This window comes from Puma concolor, chromosome F2 (assembly GCF_028749965.1).
Source record: "Puma concolor isolate L17-30 chromosome F2, mPumCon1.1.hap2, whole genome shotgun sequence".
Taxonomy (NCBI): domain Eukaryota; kingdom Metazoa; phylum Chordata; class Mammalia; order Carnivora; family Felidae; genus Puma; species Puma concolor.
The window spans coordinates 26,126,657-26,152,489 of NC_141684.1; the positions used below are offsets into that span (position 1 = coordinate 26,126,657).

General features: G+C 35.8%; 1 protein-coding gene across 6 annotated transcripts in view; it reads left to right on the forward strand.

Moving 5' to 3' along the window:
- Positions 1–25,833, forward strand: part of CSMD3 (CUB and Sushi multiple domains 3) — a 1,257,965-nt gene that overhangs the window by 627,057 nt on the left and 605,075 nt on the right. For all 6 annotated transcript variants that reach the window (XM_086695899.1, XM_086695901.1, XM_086695900.1 and 3 more), the window contains one exon: positions 12,044–12,165. In XM_086695899.1, coding sequence (XP_086552025.1) covers positions 12,044–12,165 — 122 coding nt within the window. The remainder of the gene's footprint in view (positions 1–12,043; positions 12,166–25,833) is intronic.

A 25,833-nucleotide genomic window follows, 5' to 3' on the forward strand; every position in this document is an offset into this window, starting at 1 on the left:
GAAACCAAGAGTTGGTTTTTTGAAAAAATAAACAAAATTGATAAACCTCTAGCCAGGCCTCTCAAAAAGAAAAGGGAGATGACCCAAATAGATAAAGTCATGAATGAAAATGGGATTATTACAACCAATCCCTCAGAGATACAAGCAATTATCAGGGAATACTATGAAAAATTATGTGCCAACAAACTGGACAAACTGGAAGAAATGGACAAATTCCTAAACACCCACACGCTTCCAAAACTCAATCAGGAGGAAATAGAAAGCTTGAACAGACCCAAAATCAGTGAGAAATTGAATCAGTCATCAAAAATCTCCCAACAAATAAGAGTCCAGGACCAGATGGCTTCCCAGGGGAGTTCTACCAGACGTTTAAAGCAGAGATAATACCTACCCTTCTCAAGCTATTCCAAAAAATAGAAAGGGAGGGAAAACTTCTAGACTCATTCTATGAAGCCAGTATTACTCTGATTCCTAAACCAGCCAGAGACCCAGTAAAAAAAGAGAACTACAGGCCAATATCCCTGATGAATATGGATGCAAAAATTCTCAATAAGATACTAGCAAATCGAATTCAACAGCATATAAAGAGAATTATTCACCATGATCAAGTGAGATTCATTCCTGGGATGCAGGGCTGGTTCAACATTCACAAATCAATCAATGTGATACATCACATTAATAAAAGAAAAGATAAGAACCATATGATCCTGTCAATCAATGCAGAAAAGGCCTTTGACAAAATTCAACAAGCTTTCTTAATAAAAACCCTCGAGATGTCGGGATAGAAGGAACATACTTAAAGATCATAAAAGCCATTTGTGAAAAGCCCTCAGCTAACATCATCCTCAATGGGGAAAACTGAGAGCTTTCCCCTGAGATCAGGAACACAACAGGGATGTCCACTCTCACAGCTGTTGTTTAACATAGTGTTGGAAGTTCTAGCATCAGCAATCAGATGACAAAAGGATATCAAAGGCATCAAAATTGGCAAAGATGAAGTCAAGCTTTCACTTTTTGCATATGACATGATATTATACATGGAAAATCCGATAGACTCCACCAAAAGTCTGCTAGAACTGATACATGAATTCAGCAAAGTTGCAGGATACAAAATCAATGTACAGAAATCAGTTGCATTCTATACACTAATAATGAAGCAACAGAAAGACAAATAAAGAAACTGATCCCATTCACAATTGCACCAAGAAGCATAAAATACCTAGGAATAAATCTAACCAAAGATGGAAAACATCTGTATGCTGAAAACTATAGAAAGCTTATGAAGGAAATTGAAGAAGATATAAGAAATGGAAAAACATTCCATGCTCATGGATTGGAAGAATAAATATTGTCAAAATGTCAGTACTACCCAAAGCTATCTACACATTCAATGCAATCCCAATCAAAATGGCACCAGCATTCTTCTCGAAACTAGAACAAGCAATCCTAAAATTCATATGGAACCACAAAAGGCCCCGAATAGCCAAAGTAATTTTGAAGAAGACCAAAGCAGGAGGCATCACAATCCCAGACTTTAGCCTCTACTACAAAGCTGTCATCATCAAGACAGCATGGTATTGGCACAAAAACAGACACATAGACCAATGGAATAGAATAGAAACCCCAGAACTAGACCCACAAACGTATGGCCAACTAATCTTTGACAAAGCAGGAAAGAACATCCAATGGAAAAAAGACAGTCTCTTTAACAAATGGTGCTGGGAGAACTGGACAGCAACATGCAGAAGATTGAAACTAGACCACTTTTTCACACCACTCACAAAAATAAACTCAAAATGGATAAAGGATCTCAATGTGAGACAGGAAACCATCAAAACCCTAGAGGAGAAAGCAGGAAAAGACCTCTCTGACCTCAGCTGCAGCAATTTCTTACTTGATGCATCCCCAAAGGCAAGGGAATTAAAAGCAAAAATGAACTACTGGGACCTCATGAAGATAAAAAGCTTCTGCACAGCAAAGGAAACAACCAACAAAACTAAAAGGCAACCAACGGAATGGGAAAAGATATTTGCAAATGACATATCGGACAAAGGGCTAGTATCCAAAATCTATAAAGAGCTCACCAAACTCCACACCCGAAAAACAAATAACCCAGTGAAGAATGGGCAGAAAACATGAATAGACATTTCTCTAAAGAAGACATCCGGATGGCCAATAGGCACATGAAAAGTTGCTCAACGTCGCTCCTCTTCAGGGAAATACAAATCAAAACCACACTCAGATATCACCTCATGTCAGTCAGAGTGGCCAAAATGAACAAATCAGGAGACTATAGATGCTGGAGAGGATGTGGAGAAACGGGAACCCTCTTGCACTGTTGGTGGGAATGCAAATTGGTGCAGCCACTCTGGAAAACAGTGTGGAGGTTCCTCAAAACATTAAAAATAGACCTACCCTATGACCCAGCAATAGCACTGCTAGGAATTTACCCAAGGGATACAGCAGTGCTGATGCATAGGGGCACTTGTACCCCAATGTTTATAGCAGCACTCTCAACAATAGCCAAATTATGGCAAGAGCCTAAATGTCCATCAACTGAGGAATGGATAAAGAAATTGTGGTTTATATGCACAATGGAGTACTACGTGGCAATGAGAAAGAATGAAATATGGCCCTTTGTAGCAACGTGGATGGAACTGGAGAGTGTTATGCTAAGTGAAATAAGCCATACAGAGAAAGACAGATACCATATGTTTTCACTCTTATGTGGATCCTGAGAAACTTAACAGAAACCCATGGGGGAGGGGAAGGGAAAAAAAAAAAAAAAAAAGAGGTTAGAGTGGGAGAGAGCCAAAGCATAAGAGACTGTTGAGAACTGAGAACAAACTAAGGGTTGATGGGGGGTGGGAGGGAGGGGAGGGTGGCTGATGGGTATTGAGGAGGGCACCTTTTGGGATGAGCACTGGGTGTTGTATGGAAACCAATTTGACAATAAACTTCATATATTGAAAAAAAAAGTTACCTTTACACTATACTGTAGTCTATTAAGTATACAATAGCATTATGTCTACAAAAAACAAATAAAACGTAATTTATTGCTAAAAATTGCTATGCATCATGTGAGCATTCAGGGAGTTGTAACCCTTTTGTGGGTGGAGGGTCTTGCCTTGATTTTGATGGCTGCTGACAGATCCTGATCAGGGTGGTGGTTGCTGAAACTGGAGTGGCTGTGGCAATTTCTTAAAAAACAAACAAACACAAGCAACAGTGAAGTTTGCCAAATCAATTCACTCCTTTTTTCTCCATTTTTCTGTAACATGAGATGCTGTTTGATAGCATTTTACTCACAGTAGAATTTTCAAAGTTGGAGTCAGTTCTCTCAAACCCTGCCACTGCTTTACCAAAGAAATTGATGTCAAGTTCTAAATCCTTTATCATTTCAACAATCTTTACAGCATCTTCACCAGGAATAGATCCCAACTCAAAAAACCCCTTTTTTTGCTCATCCTAATACTCAGCTTCTCATTTACACAAGTTTTATCATGAGATTGCAGCAATTGAAAAGCAATCCAAACATAAGAATAATGAAACAGTTTCAGATACTTTGAGGATGACCAAAATGTGGCAGAGACATGAAAGAGCCAGTGCTATTGGGAAAAAATGGCAACTGATAGACTCGCTAGATGCAGCGTTGCCACAAAGCTTCCATTTGTAACAAGGGCAACAGCTGCAAACAAACTAAAATGACATATGCCTGTACTTTCAAAGAATCCTGTACTTTTCCTGTGTGGCCTTTTTCATGTTTATATAATTGTGCAATGGGCTGTTTCATGTCTGTCTCTCTCCCTACAGTGTGAGATGTGTGAAGGTAGGGCCTGGCCCACAAGTGCAAGGTCACTAATCCTAGTACTGTTGCATGCATCCTAGTGTTTTGTTTGTTTGTTTTAATATTATTGTGGTTGGGGCCCCTGGGTGGCTCAGTCAGTTAAGTGCTACTCTGGATTTCGGCTCAGGTCATTATCCCATAGTTCCTGGGATGAGCCCAGTGTTAGGCTTTGTGCTGACAGCATGGAACCTGCTTGGGATTTTCTCTCTCTCTCTCTCTCTCTCTCTCTCTGCCTCTCCCCCACTCATTCTCTCTCTCTCTCTCTCTCTCTCTCTCTCTCTCTCTCTCTCAAAAATAAACATTTTAAAAAATAATTGCTGTTGGTTGTATGAATGAGTCAATAAATAAGTGGGTAAATATTCTGTGCCCTCGCACTTAAAACGAAATAGAATTATATTAAAAAAATAAGTACATGGGGAAAGAAAAGTATATGACTTGACTTTTTTCATCCTTATCTCTAGGCCACTAGTGTTTAGTTTTTTAAAATGCATTCTATATACAACACCTGGACTGATCAAGCTAACTACATTTACAGTGAAGTAAATGTATCACCTTAGTTTTGACAAACTCACACACACACACACACACACACACACACGTTCAACAACTGCCTTAGCCTATCATGTATGGCACTTTGTGAATAGTCGTTTATTTACCTCTCCAGCTATATCTGAAGAATCTTGTCAGCTCCAAACAATCTTAGATATTCTGGGAATTAACTTTCTTATATACCATATGTTACTTATTGCCATTTTCCCCTCTGCTTAGAAACCCATCCTGATTTCTACTCTGAGTTCATGTGTCCCAACTTTCCAAAGTTCAATTTTGACATCATTTCAGGGATGACTTCTCTAAGCTCCCAAGCTGCAAAAATGTGCACTTTTTGTATTCCCATTAACACGTGCTACCTTTATTTTTGCACTTACAACAAGTCTTAAAATGATCTGTTTGTGTCTTTAAGACTTCAAGTCTCTTAGAGAAAGGGTCCTATCTTATTCATTTTTGCCTTGAAACATCCAAAGTCAATGTTTGGTGTTGAATAAATATCTCCATAAAAAATTATAACAAATTATCATCAAAGAGTCATTTGACCTTTCACTAGGAGGAAAGTTTGTCTACAATTTCAAGTGATATCCAAATTATCCTGAGATGCTTATTTGATGAATTGCCTCTTTTTCTCACTTTTTAATGAGAATATTTAAATTGTAAACTCTAGTCTTTTTTAATTTCTTATATTTAGGTGTATTTCACTTTATTTAATTATTCATTAATTAAAAAAAACTTTTCTGAGCATTTACTCAGTTCTACACACTAAGTCAACTTTTTTTTTTTTTGTCGCTAGGAGATGAAAGGCATTATCACTGACATAAAGGAATTCAGTACTTAAATAATTAAAATAGGGTAAGAGTGCTCTAATACAAGTAAGGATTTTGAAGAATGAATATAGCTAGCGGTTAAGAGCTAAAAAAGAATTGGGGTGCCTGGGTGGCTCAGTCGGTTGAGCATCCAACTCTTGATATCAGCTCAGGTCATGATCTCATTGTTTGTGGGTTCCAGCTCTACACTTGGCAGTGAGCATCCTGCTTGGGATCTTCTCTCTCACCCTCTCTGCCCTTCCCCACTGCACACACACATTTTCTCTCTCTCTCTCTCTCAAAATAAATAAATAACCTTTAAAAAAAAAGGAGCTAAAAAGAGTATTCCAGGTGAGGGAAACAGCATATAAAAAGTTATGGAAGTAGCTTTGAGCATTGTGCATTTTGAAATTACAAATTGACTCCTTAAAGTTCCTTGTCTTTTTAGATGTCCACCAGATAGCCTCACCCTCTAATTTAAATTCTAGGAGGTCCAAAGTCTTCTAAAAGATGTCAGTGAATTTCTTGGACCAAGAGGTGGAAACTTAATGTCTAATAGTTAACTCTGGCTTTAAATCTTGCTTTCTGATTTTCTGGATTATGTTGATGTTACATAAACTCAAGTATACACTGTCCTCTAAACAAACAAACAAGCAAACATACAAACAAACAAAAATGGTTTTTAAATCTAAAGTTGATAACCTGCTCAGTTAATCTTCTGGGTAATTTGGGAAAGGATGCGAGCGGTCTACATCAAAGGTAGACAAACAGTTTGAAACTGAGTAGAACATACTGTTATATGTTAAATCCTATGGACTAGTTTCCCCCGTCTTCGTCACGGCACATCATCCATCTTTTTCTTTCTTTCTGTTCTTCCTACTTCTACCTCCCTTTCCCTCATCAATGTCCCTAAAACACTATGGTTTCTAGATATATTGTGCATAGTAATTCATCCCATTCTTGCCTACCACCTGACTGATCTCTTTCTTACTGGAAAAACTAGGTTCAATTATATTTTCTTTTATTTTTCTCAAAAAGAAAACTGCGTCATTAATTCATACAAATCATTTCTATTACTGGTTTCATGCCATTTATGATCTCATCCTTATACCAGTAGGGTGACTCAGTGAAACAAAGAGCAGGGAGAAGCAGCATTGTATGTAAACTTGACCTTCGTGACTAGGTGAAATTATGGACAGCCAAGAACTGGAAAAAGAAAAATAAAGAATTTTCCTGTTTTAGTTGTGACTTGAAAAATCTGTACACTGTATTTCTCACTTTTAATAGGAATTGCATTTGCTGGGTTTTAATCAAATTTATCTGATCCTGTGCAGTCTGCCTTTTGCTGATTTTAATTCTGTCCTTTTCACGGCATCTCCTCTGTTTTCCGGTTTTCTGCTTTGCGTTCATTTCATTATTATTCTGAATTTATATGCTTCCTTTCAATGAGACATGGATTAGACTTCCCATTGTTATGCAGATGACGCTCAGATGTATTTGAAGATTAGTCCTAATTGTTACTCCACTTCTGGCACTTTATCAGCTTCTCATGAAGACATAGGGACTGGGATGTCCAATTAAATATTATTAAACAGAAATACTTATTGATAGTTCCAGACACTGATTTAGATAGGTTTTATTATTCACCTTCAGATGTGTGTGTATTTGGTGGGGGGGTGGGGGGGTGGGGGGGTGGGGGTGTGTGTGTGTGCATGTTTCATGACCCAGAGTCCACAACCTGAGAATTGGGATTGATTTAGGGAGTAGTTTCTCTACGTGTTTATCGGAAGTCTAACAACAGGTCTTTGATGTTTAGATAAATCAGCCTTTTTTAACATAAATTATATTATATACTATATCAATTAAAGTGAAATAAAAACAAAATAAAATTCTGGTGTATTAAAAGTGTTATAACCGTATTTCAAGTCACTACTTAAATTCCACATGTTTGTATTTAGATTACTATGAAGTTAAACTTCCATGTAGGAATTAACTTCATAATAAAACCAACTCTGTGTGTGATCTTCCAAACTATTAGGAGTTTCCTTCTCGAAAAGAAAGTGCAAGAGAAATATAAAGTGTGGTTGAACAGAGTCCTTCTAAACATATGCCAAATATTGTGTAGAAAGACTAAACTTCTGACACTCAACCCAGAAATCTGTACTTATTTAATGGAGTTCTATTTTCTATGTGTAAACTTCACAGTTCCTAGTGATGTCCATTAAGAGGACAGATGCTCTATGTCTAATGGTGTTTGTCTCACTTGTCTTATTTTCCTTTGTCCACTTTGATAATAGATTTCTACCACATTTCATCCATTTTTTTAGAGCAAATCTTTTGTGATGTCAGTTGAAAATTAATTCCCGAACTCGTTTCATTTACTGGGTATTTTTTCCTCCCTAGATTACTAATTCCTTCATTTAAACTATTTTATTTTAATATAAGAAGGATTTTTCACAACTTGGGAAATATTTATTTCGTTTAAGCTAATATAGCTCTAACTAGACCTCCTATAACTTATATCTTTGAAAATACTTAATTTCATGAGCCATTTTATTTTCTGAGTCAATTTTTCATCACTGCATTGTTTTATATTCAGAGCCTATACATCTGCACACATGGGATGATTTTTTTCCCTCAAATGTCCTTGAAGCATTTCATTTCAACCATCTCTTATAGTAATGGTCACATGTTAATTTTAAAACGATAATGTCTTATGAAGTATTACTGGGGAAATGCACACCTTATTTTGTACAAATTCACCTTGATTTGACCAGAATGGGTTTGTTCTTTTTAAGGTTTCTACACGAGCCATGGGAGAAAGGCTGCTAAATTACCAGAGAGGGGCAGGGAACAAAACGTAGAAATAACACAGCTCTTTTTCTATGTTACTTCCTAAGAATCACCTTCCCTGATCTGTTACCACTTCCATAGCATTTCTTGATCTGTTACTCCAATAGCATCTTGTAACTCCAACATATATATTGGTGATTTTTACTTCTAATTTTATGAGTGTTTTTTTTTTTAATTTTCATAAAGGACAATTTCCTGGTCTGGAACATATATATAAAGATTATTCATCATCATGTAGAGGTCACTCATTTGATACTCCACCTAAGAGCTGTGATAAATAACTTGGATATTTCTTCCTTTAGTAAACATCCCTGCATTATGAAAGCCACTGCATCAGGAGTTAACAAACAGGGATGAAAAACAGGCCTTGTCCACAAAAGTTTATAAGTGTGTATATGTTTTAGAAAACAAAGCATGCCAGAGAATTCCCAAATAGTGTCACTCAAAGAAACAGTATGTCCTATCAGAAAGTTGATTCTACTAACTTCAATCATATGATTGCTATAAATATTTTATTGCTGTGAAGTGCTTAAAATGTTTATTTTCTATCAGATCGCTAGCACTTAAACACCTTTATAGATGTTTTGTTCAAATAATGTGCTGGGAAGACTAGAGTCCGTACAGAACCCTGAGCGGAGGAATTAGGAATACTTCTCATACAAAGAAGTGGCACATCATCTTGGCTTTGTTTAAATGAAAAGAATTTCTGCAAGGGAATGTAAGAAGGAATCACATTTGAGACTTGGAAAACATTATAGAAATGAGTGGAAAATCATAAAGGGTGTGATATATTCAAAGAAGAACAAGAATTCCTTTCTGGCACAAGTTGAGTATATACTGTATAAAATGGCAGAAGATTGTACTGGAAAAGAAATCTAGATCCTCATAGAAACAATTTTATATTTTGCATTAGGCAGTTTGTAATTTCTTCTATAGGAAACAGAGATCAAGGTTTTTAATGAAGTCAAGTAAGATAATCAAATCTGTATTTTAGAAAGATAAATATAGTAGCACCAAAGACGATGGAACACAGGAAGAAAAATGGGTATACGGAAGGAGTTAAGTAGCTATTTCTAGCTCAAGAAAGGACGATGGTGAAGTACTAGGTATTGAGAAGAAAAGAAAAGGAAAATGGAATGTTTCAGATGAGAAATACATAGGTCTTGAAGGGTGCCTATGTATGGATGGGAGGGAAGTGGATGAAGAAATGTATAATTAATTAAAAGCTTCTTTAAAACATTTCATAGAATGTCCAGCAGGCAGAGACACGATTACTCTAGAAATAGGAGATGGAAAAATTGGTGACGTAATTTTGAGAGCTATTAGTACATAAGTGACCATTGTAGCCTAGAAATGAATTAGATTATTCAGGGAGACCATTGAACAAAGAAAAAGGCCATTTAATCATTTTATAATTAAGCTACCTAAGGGTCAAATGCAACAAAACAAAACCAAGAACACAAGATATGGAGGGGCGTCTGGGTGGCTCAATCACTTAAGCATCCAACTCTGGATTTCAGCTCAGGTCATGATCTCAGGGTTTGTGAGTTCAAGTCCTGCACTGGGGGCCTTGTGCTGACAGTGCAGATCCTGGTTGGTATTCATTCTCTCTCTCTCTCTCTCTCTCTCTCTCTCTCTCTCTCTCTCTCTCTCTTTCTGTCCCTCCCTGCTCATGCTTGTTCTCTTTCTCTTTCTCTCTCAAAATAAATAAACAAACTTAAATAAATACAAAGTATGGAGCATAATGATTTCAAACAATTAGGTAAGAATCAAGAGAGTTTAGGACTATATAAGGGAAGGAAGATAATTTCAAACACAGCTTATCAGTTCTTTCCATTCTGCTAAGAAATCGTGTATGTGGAAAAAATGAAGAAGTACTATTAGATTTAGCAATTAGAAGGTCATTTCTTGCATTGAGAAAGCAGTTTTGATACCAAAATGAGAGAAGTCAACTATAATACTTTCAAAAGTGAATAAGGGAGAAGAAAATGGAATATTGCACATAGAAGGTTCGTAAGATATTAAAGAGCAATGATCTTACTTATATGTGGAACCTGAAAAAAGACCAAATCATAGAAACAGAAAATAGAATTGTAGTTGCCAAAGTCAGGGCCAGGGGTAGTGGGAAAAATGGGGAGGTGTTGGGTAAAGAATACATTTTCAGTTATAAGATGAATAATTTCTGGGGATATAATATACATTATAGTTATTATACTTAATAATAGTGTGTCGTGTACTTGAAAGTTGCTAAGAGATTAGATCTTAAATGTTACCCCCCCACACACACACAAATAGTAATTATGTGAAATGATGGAGGTAACTAACCTTCCTGTAATCATTTTACTGTGTATCAAATCATCACATCATACACCTTAAACTTACACAATGTTGTATATCAATTATATCTCAATAAAGTGGGAGGAAAAGCCAATTATTGAATACTCAGAAATTTTGTGAGGTCTTGATAACCTGTGGTAGCTTAAAATCAGCCAAGATGGGACTATATATACCATGGGAATTGAAAGACAGACAGAGAGAGACAGAGAGAGACAGAGAGAGAGAGAGAGAGAGAGAGAATGAGAGGCAAGAAAATGCTGTAGTTAGCATAGAAGACTTACAGGAAATTAGGTAGTAAGTGGAAAAAAGGAAAAATTGGTAACTGATGTTGAAGGAAGAAAAAGGAAAAGTAACCATTTAATCCTCAATGGTTTAACCACAAGATATAAACTTCAAGTTATCTGGAAGAGATTTATGCTAAAATATAAGCTAAAGTGAAAAAAATAGTAAAGAAAACTTTATTTAACATACTAGAGAGACCCTTGGTGATAGGAAAGTAAGACTTGGAGTTGAAAGAACCTGAGCTGTAATCCTGACTCTGCTATTTATTAGCTGAGTGATCTTGGGGAAGTCAAGCAAATTTTGGGACCTCTAAACGGATCTTTAAGGTGGCAATGAATATGGGCACCTGGGCGGCTCAGCCAGTTGAGCGTCTGATTTCTTGAATTCAGCTCAGGTCATGATCTCATGGTCATGGGATCGAACTCCATGTTGGGCTCCACACTGGGCTCTCTCTCTCTCTCTCTCTCTCTCTCTGCCCCTCTCCCCCACCCTCAAAATTAATAAATAAACATTAAAAAAATAAAGTGGTGATGATAATAACTATGTAAAGTCTTAAATGCAGTGAAAATATGTGTACCTCAAAAAAAAAAAAGAAAATATATGTACATCATTTAAAAATACACTGAACTATTATTGATGAGTTGGAGAAGGATGACACATGCAGGATTTTAATGGAATGGGGCAAAGAGATGCAAATCAAAACCAACAAGAAATATGCCAACAACAACAAATGCCAACAAGAAACATGGTGACCAAGAAGGAAGAGAAGGCACAGATGTAGTCCAGCCACTCACTCTTCTTAAGTAGAAGAAAGAAGGGTTGGAAAACTGAAGAAGTATTACAACATTTAACTTTTGTGGGAATTTATTAAAATTACCTCAGTGCAGCTCTTTTTGTAGCCTGAATGGTCTAATTTACAGTTATAAGAACAGTAAAAGTAGTTTTAATATTGATTTCTCAGTTAGTCTCAAGTCCCAGGATACTTAATAAATAGGATTGAAAACACTATCTGGATGGCTTAATCAATCCATGGCTTTCTTTCTTTTTTTTTGTAGATTTTTATTAACATGATATTGCATAAATATACCTCTCTCTAATTAACCTAACCTATTTACAGTCAGAGGATAATTTATAATGCCTCACACTTTTATTCATAGTTAGTTTTCAGTGAATGTTGAAAATATTGAGCTTGTGAACTTTCGAGTATAAAAAATAGTCTCACTTTGATAAGTGACAGAACGCCCTAATATGTATGTCAACGTGGCTATAATTGTGCAATTTTGAATTTAAAGTCTGTTTGCAAAACACTGTATTGCTGAGACTTTGCATGAGGCATAGGCTCACTTTTAAAATGCAATTTCTTTTTTAGTGAAGACATGTGGCTCTAATCTTCAAGGACCAAGTGGAACCTTTACGTCTCCCAACTTTCCATTCCAGTATGACAGCAATGCACAATGCGTCTGGGTCATCACAGCAGTGAATACAAATAAGGTAAGGTAGAACCATCTGTAGCAGGAAGCAGAATCATAAAGACAAAGGCAAAGAGATCATGAAGAAGTACAGGAAAGAAAATTTGTATCTAGAGTATGATTTCTGCCAATACTTTCTACTTCTCCCTTATCCAAATGTAAACTTATATGAGAATTTGGGAAAAATCAATCTTTAAATAACACAACTCTCCTCCTGGTGACTAACATAAGTGACACCACATTAAAATTGTAGATGAATGTTTTCTGAGACTTTTTTTTGAAGTTGTAAGTATGTATTTTTTTTAAAGAAGCCATGAATAATGGCTTTTTGCTTCCTATCTTTTCTGCTTGACGTATCATTCAGATATATCGTGTTTTGGCACAAAGCTGCCTTTTCTTTCAATGTTTCTCTTATTACTATACATCTCACAGCTACTCCTTATTATAAAAGGTAGCTTTTATTGTGGTCTCCACTCACAGAAGATTCATATTATGGGTATTTCAAAAGGTTAGATTGTCTTTCTGTTTGACTATAAATGAGTAATACATCTAAACATGCATGTGCCACAATACTTCAAATAAGAATATTATGCTGAATGAATGTAAGAGAAGATGAAAAAAACAGCTAGTTTTCCTGTCTTCTCTCTATCCTCCTTCTCCTTTGAAGAATACAGAGAGTACCTAACTAGACAGAATCAGAATTCCTCTCAGATTGTTTGGTATCTTTTCCGGGTTAGTGAAGGAAAGTTTGGTAGTAGAGCCCATAAAACTGATTCAGATGGTAGTTCAAATACTGACTTACAATTTACTGATACCTTTGATCAAGTTATTTAACCTCCCTATAATTCTGTCTCTTTATCTATAAAAATGGGGATATTGGGAGAATGCATTTCACAGTGCTGTAAGAAATAAGTGAGGTAATGACTACAGAGTGCTTAATATAGTGAGGACTTAAAACACATTAACTCATTATTATTAGATAAAGTGTATACTGCCTGCCAGAATGTTTTATGTTCATGAATCGTTATCCTAAGGGCAGCAGCATGGTTTTAAAAATCAATTCAGTGGTCAGTTACACTTGCCTCATAGGCAAGCCCCAATTTATGAATCAGAACTAGATCAGAAGGCTTCTGCCCCAAAGTAACTGTGTAAACTTGGGAAAATCACTAAATCTAACCTTTCCTCTGTATAAAGAAACTATTTTGCTCACCCAACCTGTGTCGTCAGTTCAGTTGAACAAATATTTTATTTGTCAGATATCTTCTCTGTATGAATTATGGGTTGTTGAAATACTTTAAAAAATCATGTAGTACTTGAAAAATAAACTTGCATTTATTGAAGGCTTAGCAACATGCCAGATGCTATTCACAGCACTTTTTATGAATTGTTTAATCCTCCTAAGACTCCCCTGTGAAGTAGACACTTTTATTGTCTGCGTTTAACATGGAGACTGAATAACTTATCTAAGATCACATAGCTGGCAAAGGTCAGAACTGTGTACTTCTTAAGATATGTGTTATTACAAGGATGTATCTCACACTAAGGTGCTGTAAGTATCTTACACCAAGATAAGCATGAAGTAAATTCATTATGAAGTATGGAACAAACACATTATATTAATCTTGCATTGAGATAGAAATCTTTTTGTGTCATGATAATTACCTGTAATTGTCATCAAAACGTGGTAATTATCTCCTGTTCGATGAGATGTCTGCTTTGCTAAGTTTAATTCATTCTCATTTACTGAGATACCTGAAGTTTCACAGAGGTCATCACATTTCCCCTTGTTTATCTTACTCAATCTACCAAACTTTTATCTCTTCTTTTTCTTCTAAAAAAATCCAATTTATTTTCTAAGGAGGACATAATTACTTTCATTTCTTTGCTATTTTTATCAAGTACCTGACTGAGGACATTAATTTTTGATCTGTTGGTTTACCTCTATTTTAAGATATCCTTATAGAAATTGGTTTTCAAGCATTTTTAACCATGACCCGCAGTTAGAATTTTTTTTTTTACATTGTGGCCCAATTCACTCACGTACACACAATGCCACAAAATAATATTTTCCCTTAATATGTGAATTCACTTCTCTATTTTTTATTCTAATCTATATTGACCTATTTGTTTTTAAAATTGGGTCATGCCTCAATAAATTCATTTCATGATACACTAACAGGTTATAACACAGTTTGAAAAATCCTGTTTCGCTTCTATAGATTCTCACATCAGATCTCTTTCAGGAAGGCGGTCACTGGCATAGAACAGCTTTCCTAGTTGGTATAAATCTCAATTAACCAAGATGCCTAATACCTCAATATCTATAATTTTCTTCAAATATCACTGTACATGTTTTTCTTTATGTTTGATCATTTTAAAAGCAATCATGGTGTTCTCATTGTCCAAACCACAAATATGATTGGTGGAAAAATCTCTTGAGATTTGAAGCTGGATTAAACTGACTGGAACTGATTTCAAATCCATACTGTCTCTCTTAGTAGTTACACATTTGTAGACAGGCATGATCTTTGATTCCTCTTAACTAGTTTTTCTTTTTCCTCTATTAGAAATAATAATATTATATCATAAAATTATTATACTGACTAGATAAGGAAACATGAAATGGCTTGTTCAAAATAGGATCATTTTAAATGGCATCTATTTTGCCAAATGTTGCTGTCTCATTAGGAAATGTGTTTGTCTTTACTTATTTGTTAGATTTAATTGACATGTTGATGCAGAAAAAAATGTCACTATATACCATTTTCTTCCACATTTGATTATGCGATGATTAATTTATAGGTGACTAAACATTAAATTATACTCATTTTTTATTTCTCAGTTTACAAACATTGCCATTAAGCTTACTAAACATAAAATATAATGACTGAGCATTGCAATGTTAAAGTAATATATGTGTTTAAGGTTACTTTATACCCCTTCCACAAGCTTCTGTAAGGGAATATTTCCTTTAATCTTAGAATTTCAATGATGAACATAATTGAGGGCTTCTTCACCACAACAGCAAATCAGAATATTAGAAGAAATACTTTATTTATTTATTTATTTATTTTTTTTCTTTTTAGAAGAAATACTTTAAACTAGACTGGTTATTGAATTGATTTTTCTTCTTGCAATACAATATGCATTTAACATTAGCTCCATGTGTGAAGTAAATACTTCTCTGTCTTGAGCTTTTCCTTAATTTGTATGAGGAGGATCTTCCTTGATTTCAGTTTTCTCGTGCATTTGTCTTCAGTCTTTTGTATGTGTGTGCTGGAATACACGAACAATTTCCAGGGTGTGTGTATGGGCGGGCGGGGGGGGACAGGGGGTAGAGCTGAACACCGTTTTCAAGTATTCCACTTTCTAACAGAGTCCAGCTTAAGAACCTACTTCTATCTGTTTGTTCTCTTTTATCACTTTCCTTTTCGTGATTGTCTTTCACGGTTTCAAAAGAAAGTCACATATTACTTTTCCAGCTGAAATGAGTGTAAATAAAATTCTAGCGATCCAGAGTAGAACATTCTATGTGCATATAGTTCCTGAGGGGAGAGTCTTTGAGATCAAAGCAAAAAATAGATTCACTAAGAAATACTTGAAGAAGACAATACCTTATTTCATCTACAAAACAAACTTACAGAAAGTCCCCTTTTTATCTCTTAATGTACGTTCACGTGTATGTTTGTGTATATGCATATGTATCATCTATCCACCCACCTATCTTTTAATCTATCTGTATCTCTGTGTATGCTAGAATTAGAATTTACAATACATAGAATTATAGAGTAACCTGAATTGAAACACAAAGTCTGGTTTATTGAACACATAGATTTCCTAATTTGTCTGATTGATATTACAGTCTTTGCAATTATAATATACAGTGGACGTTTTCTAGAAATTAAATGGACTAATGTTAACAAGATTTTAAGGAAACTGTATTTCAAATATTTATAAAATTATAGTGTAGTAGAACTTGCATATTTTGCAGCTATTCACACTTAAAAAGAAAAAAAAAAGATGTCCATTTGAAACTATAGGAGAGGGGTGCCTGGGTGGCTCAGTCAATTAAGTGTCTGACTTTGGCTCAGGTCATGATCTCACGGTTGGTGAGTTTGACCCTCGCATTCAGTTCTGTGATGACAGCTTTGAGCCTGGAGCCTGCTTCAGATTCTGTGTCTCCCTCTCTCTCTTCCCCTCCCCTGCTTGTACTCTGTCTCTCTTTCTCTCTCTCTCTCAAAAATAAACATTTAAAAAATGTTTTAACTGTAGGATAAAGTAGTTGTCAAAACTCTTTGATCTATGTCTTGAAAAAATTTTGGAGGCTGTCTACAAGAACATTGTCCAATAGAAATATGTGAGGGGCGCCTGGGTGGCTCAGTCAGTTAAGTGTCCAACTTCAGCTCAGGTCATGATCTCACGGCTCCAGAGTTCAAGCCCTGTGTCTGGCTCTGTGCTGACAGCTCAGAGCCTGGAGGCTGCTTTGGATTCTGTGTCTCCCTCTCTGTCTCAGCCCCTACCCCACCCCCTCTCTGTCTTTGTCTCTCTCTCAAAAATGAATACACATTAAAAAAAGAAAGAAATATGTGAGCCACATATATAATTTTAAATTTTCTAGTAGCTACAGTTTTAAAAGATGAAATTAATTTTAATGTCATATTTTATTTAACCTCAATATTATAATTTCATGTAATCAGAACACAATTATTAATGCAATAATTTACCATCATTTTATTTCATTTTAAATCTTTGAAATCTGGAACGTGCTTAATACTTAAAGGATATCTCAGTTCAAATGAGCCACATTTGTAGTACGCAATAGCCACATGTTGCTGGTGGCTACCATATTGTTCAGGGAAAATATTGAACGTCACCATGGAGAGTTTGGTTCTGTTTTAGGGAATATGAGGAGATAGTGGTTAGTGGTTGGTCTTCAGGAAAATAAACATCCCATTGCAAGGCAATTGCCTCATGTGAAGTTTTGTAGGGGCTTCAAGGAAAAGCAAGAAGGATGCCTCCATTGGCAAGCTGGGATTTTAGCTTTTCCTTACTTCTATGAACTACCCCATATCTTTATCTAGTTACGTTATTATTATTATTGTTTTACCTAAGTCAGCCAAAATAGGTTTCTATTAATCATCACTAGGAACCCTGAGGCAGGAAGCTAGTGATACAGTCATAATTTTTATTGTCTCTTGACAGTAAAGAATCTGTTGCAATATTTATCTCCCCAGTTTACTCTCTAATACATATCCTGCAAATTGATTATATTCTTATTTCTTCTATCTTCATCAATATTGGGATACAAAGGTTCTAGCTCTTGAAAACACAAGGTAATGTTGGGTACTTCTACTCTAATTTCTTGGATGTCTAGTGACCTTTTGAGAAGTGGGTTTTCAAATGTAAACATAAATTAATAGTAAAGTCAAAATAGCTTTTTTTAATTAAATAGCTCTTCAGTATAAGGTACAGTTTTTTTTTTTTATTAATTAGATCTTCAGTATAATGTGCAGAACCAAGATAAAAATGTGTGGAATAGAATTCTTTATGGATTTTTGTCCAGTTCATATTCTCACTTTAAAGCGACGTGTTTTTATCCACATTGGATAGCTATTTGTGAGAATAATACTGACGTCTCCAGGATGTCAAAAAAATCTCACAACTGACAAAATAAAACCCACTGGGAGGTCACTAATAACAAGATTAAATTGGGCATAGAAGAATATAATTAAGAGAAAATAAAAACAGGCATGTGAGGTCGACTTCAGTCTAAATTTTAACTCTCACTAGTTTAGCAGAAGTCTAAAGTACCAGAAGATATAAAATTGGTCATCAAAAGGATGTGAATTGACTATGACTTAAAAAAAAATATGGGATAACACTAGCCAAAAACACACTTTTTTTTTGTATTCCAGGACTATGAATACTTAATTTGTTTCTAAATTTGGCTCACAATTGTACCTCGTGACTCAAAGAATACGGCTGACTGTAACCTATGTATGGCAATGGCATGATTTTAAGTGTATATATTTAAGAACTCACGCTGGGTATTCCTCACCTATTTAGAAATAACTTCCTTATTATTCTATGCAGAGGGATACTGGGCAGAGTTTTGATCTAAGAGTCAGAAACCCTGAATTCTTGTTCAAGTAATTTTGCATCTCCGAATCTCAGTTTCCTCATCTTCAATGCAGGAATAATTATCCTTGCCTGGCCATGTCATAGGAGTGTTGGAGGAACACCCAAGTCAGCAAACAATACGACACTTTGTACATTGGACATTATCTTCTAAATTTAATGTATTATGTAAATATTTATGCTACCCCTTATTCCAAAGACAATTTTAGGTGGATGACATCATCAAATAGATCATAATACATATGTTGAGATATGTTAAATAATTAAGGAGCTTTAAGCATAAGAATAGTACATAGCTCACAGTGGGTGCCCTGTTAACATTTATTGTATAAATAAAAGAACTAATGGGGCACTTGGGTGGCTCAGTTGGTTAAGCATCTGACTCTGGATTTCTGCTGAGGTCATGATCTCAGGGTTTGTGAGTTGGAGCCCCACGTGAGGCTCTGTGCTGACACTATGGAGCCTGCTTGGAATTCTCTGTCTCCCCCTCTCTCTCGTCTCACGTCTGCATGCATGTGCTCTTTCTCAAAAATAAGTAAACATTAAAAAAAAAAAGAACTAATGGACAAGAATAAGCAATGCATATGGAATATTTGAGAAATTATTAGGCATTTGTATCAAGCATAGTCTAAAGTTAGTGCACAACGAATGGGAAATATTTTGGTGGCAGTTATACTGCTTTATAAATAAATGTTAACTCTATAATATTTTTAGTAATATTTATACATGTATATTATTTTCTCAAGCGCTAACATAAAGCATACTTATTGGACTTTTCATATAGTTCTGATAAAATTTTACTGTAACATTTTATATTATTTTGACACAGGTTTCTGTTGAAGTGACATGATAGATGGGACACCTGTCTCAAACTTAGATGCAGGTCAAGAAGGACAACCTCTTCTAAAAGGAAATCTTATCCCTTTCTAGGCAGGTCATTTCATTCTACTGTTTATTTCAAGAATAAGTAGTCAGGCTCTATTTTATGATGTGGTAATGTAATTAAATTGTGAAATATTTTATTCATATACCCAGTACAACATTTAAGTCCATGTTTTTTGTTTAGATCCATTAAAGACCCATTCAGTGCTCCTCCCCATAAACTCTTCAGGCATCAGAATACACCCTGACTTCCACCCGGAACACTAACATCAAAAGCCTTTCCATATTGTCACTGTTCCATCACTGCAGCTAGCCTCTTGCCACTTCGTTTAGCCTGCCCACTTACAGGCACTAGCTCTTTGTGCCAAAGAGTCAGAGCTTTGGGACCTGTGCCAAGCTTCAGTGCCAGGTCTGAGACCTCAGCCAGATATAGAAAGTGTCACTTTCCTGCAGACTGCAGCTGTCTTTTCTGCAAAAAACAGAGTCAAGACAAGGATTTATATGCAAGTGATATTTTAAGGAAGTGCACCGAGGAAACTATTAAGAGAGTGGGGGAAGCAGGACTGGAAAAAAGTTAAACAAGGGTGAAATTTCAGGCAAAATCCAAGCTGTAGCTTGATCCTATGTCTGTGTAAATTATACATCAGACTTTGTTCCAACTCACTACAAGGGAGCTGAGCTATCTTTCTTCTCCACCCATAACTGTAGGCTAAGGGTTACCCAGGCCCTTCAGGGCTCATGAGTGGGCATAACAGTTCCCATAGACTGAAGGAAGCCTCCAGAAGACATATCTCTAGACATTTAGAGGCAAATGAATGTGGTGATAGAAAACAGATTACAGAAGGACCAGAAACATTTGCGGGAAATCTGGATGGAGCACTGACAGTATCTGCTACAGTTGAGGAGGAGCTAATGAGAGCCAGCCTCAGGCAACAGTTCAGAACAAATCAAAGCCAAGTGGGTGGTCCTACCAAGTCATGATTCAGAAAGAACCCAGGAGTAAAGTACAGATCTTGGCATAAAGCAATAGGTTGGAAACCAGGGAAAACAACTAGAAGATTCCTCAAGCCTGGAAAAGTGTCTGTGTTTACCATTTATAGGGTATCCTAACCTTGGAAGTAAGTGAGCTGTCAAAGGCATTGACCTTTATTTTCCCTCCTCATGACTGAATCATACCTGTATAGCACTTGCCAATGAAATGTGTTGTGTCAAATGGTTTATTTAGTTGAAATTTTTATTTGAAATGAATTAGTGCAGGCGCAATGAATAGTTGTCTATAAATAAATGTCATTAAGTAAAAAACAAAAATAAATATTCTGAAATGTAAAATGGGTTATCCTTGGATAGAGGACCTCAGTTAATTTTTCCTCTTTAATTTTATGCTAACAAAAATTCTGTTATATTTCAATCATATGTTATATTTTATAATAAAGATGAGTAATAAAGATTAGTAAAGTGAAAAAGAAAGAATTAACTAATTGACAATTAACTAATTGACATTATTGACTACTACCTGCTTCTTGAAACTCTCTTCCCTTGACTTCTTTGTGCTTTGATTTCCTTAATTTTTCCCTTCTCAATCTTTTCCTGGTATTCATCCTTTCTGCCATTTCCTTAAAATTCAGTTTCCTCTATGTCCTGAATTTAAATATTTTTTCATTCTGTATTCTTCTCTTCCTTCACAAGTCTAAATAAAATGTCCAGTAGATTCAATATAGCTCATTAGTGTGCCTCAAAGTTGATTAACTCTCTCTCATCCAAGTTTTCATTATTTCTCCTATGAATTATCAACCAACTTCCCAACTGTAGAATCTTTCTCTCATTTTGATGCCTATCAACAAATCCGTTGTGAATTTGTATTCCAAAATGAAATGTTATCTCCTTTCTTGGTAAAATATTTAAATAGATCTGTACAGCTTCATGGATGAATCCATCAACAACTTGAACTTCTCTTATAGCTCAAGGCCCATGACCCAACACTTTACTTTACACCAGTGCATTACCAGAACCCTCTAGTTTGGGGGACATACTGCTCTCTATACTTCCCTACTCTGTTTGCACCTCTCTTAACTCCTGACCCAGTTTATTCCTGGCCATTCTTTAGGCCTCAACTCATGTTTCACTGTTCATGGAATCCTTTCCTGTCCTCCCACCTAGATTGACTTAGGATCCTACTCTGCATACTGGTTCACCAGTTGTCATATTATATTGTAATTATCTGTTTGCTCACCTGTTTTCCTTAGTGTCACACTTAGTAACAAAAAACACTTTTGAATCTTTGCATCCTTAACTCCTAATATAATAGCTGTTTTGTAAAAGTTATTCAAATGAATATTTATCGAAAGAACTGATAAAATATTTCTAGGTAAAAATCTCACTGGTTTATTTATATTTGTTAGCTCTTCCTAGGAATTTCTCTGATTCTTCAGAAAAAAAAAAAGGAGGCAAAGTATGCAAAATACAAAATAGTTTTATTTAGATTATTTTTTCACTCCTCTTCCCACTGCTAATGGTTGGGCATCCCAAACACTTTAACCTCAATATTATAATGGTTTTTGAGTGATATGCTTAATCAGAACTGTGCTACATGATAATTAAGCTTAAATATTAAATGATTCACATAAATGGTGACAATTTGTATACTTAATGCAGCCAAATAAAGTCTTTTGGGGGTTGGCATAGAAGAAAATAGGAGACTGGACAAAGAAATCCTTAATTAAAAATACCAGGATATACAGACTTAATAAGGATTAGGTTTGGCTTTCAAAGACAGAAAACCCCCCCAACAAGAGAGACTTGAGCAAGATAGGTATGTGGTCTATAACTTCTGATGGCTCTACTCCAGGAATTCCTCAGGGACTTAGGCTAATTACTACTCTACCATTCTAGGGTATGGCCATTGCCCTCAAGTTCCAGTATTGTGTCTCAGGCTTCAACACGGTGTCTCACGCATTTCAGGAAGCAAGTGATAAAAAGGAGGGCAAAGGACAATTGCAAGCTGTTTCTTAAGAAAACTTTCTAGAATCTGTGCTACACACACACACACACACACACACACACACACATATTTTTACCATAGTTTAGTAACATGATCATACTCAGCTGCAAAAACGATAGAAAGTATGGTCTTAATTTAGGGTAACTTGGTACCAGCTAGAAATGCTACCGCCATGGAAGATGGGTAATAGGATGTTTGGGAAAGGTATGACATTCTCTGTTACAAAACTGGTATGTTAGGCCCTATTCTAAGCTCTGTTTATGCATCATCTCATTTAATCCTCCCACTAACTGTATGAAGTAGTTGGTCTAGACATAGTATGTCTATTTTATATGTGTAAAAACAGGTTTAGAGAACTTAAGTGACTTGTCTAAATTTGAAGGGTGAGTGAGTGGCCACACTAAGCAGTACTTACAAGAGTTATGATGGTTGGGTGATATGATGGTCATGACTATTGCTGCTGTAGCAAATTACCATAAACTTTGTGGCTTAGAACAACACATATTTGTTGCCTTACAGTTCTGTGGGTCAAAAGTTCAGTGCAGGTCTCACTGCAATAAAATTAAAATGTCAGCAAGCTATGTTTCTTTCTGGACGCGTTAGGGAAAAATGTTTCCTATTTATTTGTGTTGTTGGAAGAATTAAATTCCTGTTGATTGTAGGGTCAAGTGCCCAGTTTTTTGTTTGTTTGTTTGTTTGCTTGTTTGGTTTGTTTGGTTTTGGGGTTTTTTGTTTGTTGTTTTTTTGTTGTTTCTTTGTTGTTTTTTTGTTGTTGTTTTGTTTTGTTTTGTTTTTGGCTGACTCTCAGCTGAAAGACATTCCCAGCTGCCTTCTTCCATCTTCAAATTCAGCAAAGGTGGTCTAGTCCTTCTGATATCACATTTCTCTGTCATACTCTTCTGCCTTCTTCCTCTATTTTTAAGGACTTGTGTGATTAGATTGGGCCCACCTGGGTAATCTAGGATAAATTTTCTATCTCAGAGGCCTTAACCTTAATCACATCTGCAAGTTCCTTTTTAACATGTGAAGTAATTGATTCACAAATTTCCTGGATTAAGTCATGGATCCCACTGGGAGGTCAATATTCTGTCTACCACAGGTGGAATGAGGAAGGGCAAAGAAATTGGGGAGCATAGGGCTTTTAAAGGATGGTGTCTTCATCCAGCAAAAGAGAGCTACTCTAATTAATATTCAAGATGTAGGAAAGTGATAAAGGCAAACTTTGAAATCTTTGAATTATGTCCTACTCTTTTTCTTCCCAGAGAGATCCCTTTATCTATAGACACATTTAAATATCTTTCAGTTGTTTTAAAATTCTATGCCATTCCTATTTCACACCTTTCACTCTCTTTCCCTAGCAGGGGATTATACTAGGATTATAGGACATAGGGAATAGAAACATTGATGTGCATCTTCAGTTGTTAGTGTACAAAATTGTGGTGTGTATCCAGCTACGGTGGCAATTTTGAGACATAGTATTTTATTCCAGCAAAGAATTCCTTTCCTCCTTCTGAAACTCTTCTAACCATCACGGTCTTTACTGGTGAAAAACACAGGCAGAAAAGGAGAAGGCAGTAAAATAGAAAACAAGTAAAGAAGACTCTTTTGTGTAGGAGAGACATTAAAACGTCTCTAAACTAAACCACATACTTATAGCATCTATTCATTAAAGGGTCAGCCCTTTAAATATCATTCATATCAAGGAAGAGTTCTGGAATGAGCAGTGTTCCTCCATAATAATGAGAAAGGGAGGGATGGTTATGAGTGAGCATGGTAACATCTCTGACAACAACAAATATTTAACAAGTATTTGCTGTTGAATAGCTGGTGTAAATATCTATCTGATCAGCAAATATTGTTGGCAATTTTACATTATAAAAATCACCTATGATATAATGAGTTATTAAACCAATATTTCCTTATTTAAGTAAAGCAGTCTTTATTTATAGTTTACTGTAAGCAAAACGCTGTACTGGCTTTAAAAGCACTTAACCTGAGTCTACTCATAGCTTCTGAGTGAATCTTAATAACTTTTTAAAGAAGCAATAATATGGCACAGTCTTTAAGACCATATCCCTTTTTAATCACGTAAGTTATAACTGTTTAAAATTTGTTTTTCTTGTTACAACCATCATTTTCCTGATGTATGTTTTTGTAAATGAAGGCATGAAGAAGTATAAAGAAACAGAACATAAAATCTCTCTTCTTGGGTAGGCTATATATTTATTCTATGAAGCATTATATTTCTCTTATTCTTAAAATTAATATTTTAATAACTCATTTCTTTGTCACATGCCTTCTAGTTAATTCCATAATTATATGACCAATATTCTAGATTGCATTTTTACTAAAGTTAGGTGCAGCTTCATTTTAACATCTTGAAAACTGAAGCAACACAGTTTGTTTGTTTGTTTATGAGAGGTTGGTATTTCCACTAACAATCATTGACTTTCAGCATTTTCCTTTCCTGAATAGTAAAATAAAAATTATACTGCCTTTCTCATAGGGCCCTTGGAAGGATTATGTGAGATAAGGCATGCCATACACCTAGAACAGAGTCTGGAATAGAGTATATGTTTATAAAATGTTAATAATAACATTCCTACTATCACCACTGCCACCAGTAGTCACACCATCGCCTCCCCACCCCACCTTATCCCCAGTGTGCTGAGCATAATGTCTCCACCACCAGTGTTTGAGCTGAGCTTCCTGCTGTGCAGATAACACACGCTCTCACACATTTCAGAACTTGGAATATCCTTGCGGAGACTCCCTGCTGATATTAGTCATCAGAAGCCATCAGCAGATGTTTCTAAGAATTCAGAATAGAAGCCTGCCAAGAGAGACTGAAAAAGGAACTGGAGAGAGCTGCAAGCTTTTGCTGTCTCCCCCTGGAGATATTTTACCGCAGAGTAGAAGGTCATCTTAATGACAACCTCAGAGTTACAAGAATCACAGTTACCATTCTGGGACACCATTTCCTGCCCCAGCTGCCCTGCACCTCAACCAACAGCAGCTGCAGCCGGGTAGTGAGGACAGAGAAGGAGTGCAGTGTTTTTCCTGTGTATCCTGTACTGGTTCTTCTTGGCATTATAGGTTGTTTAGCTTCTGGAAATGTTTAACCAAGGTAAAGGAGAGTCACTTGGATGATCTGATTATCCTCACACAACCAGTCACATTGGATACACATATCATTGAAGTGTAGGATTCTGTGTAATCCCTTTGCTCTGCATTACATATCTTGCTTGAATTTCAGCCCTATCCTGACCTACCAGTACAACCGCTCACATTGGGCAAAGATAGGAGAAAGAAAGCAAAAATTGCAGGTATAGGTAGGATGCGGTGGCTGTCTTTTTTTTTTTTTTCTTTTTCCTGGGAGGACTTCTTCCATATCCCCTTATAAACTCTCAGTCTGAGTTGATCTCTACCATATATCTACCATATAAGATGTCATGTATCTTAGAGTAGCCAGATAAGCACCAATACTATAAGTGCTAAACTTGTCCTAGGGAAGTCTACACTTTTATTGATTAGAAAGCTGGTCTACAAGAGATTAAAAAACAAAACAAAACAAAGCAAAACAAAACAAAACAAAACAAAACTAACTCGCTGCCTTAGGAAGCTTCCAGCTAGGGATTTAGACAGAAAATAAAAAAGTAAACACAGAAATTA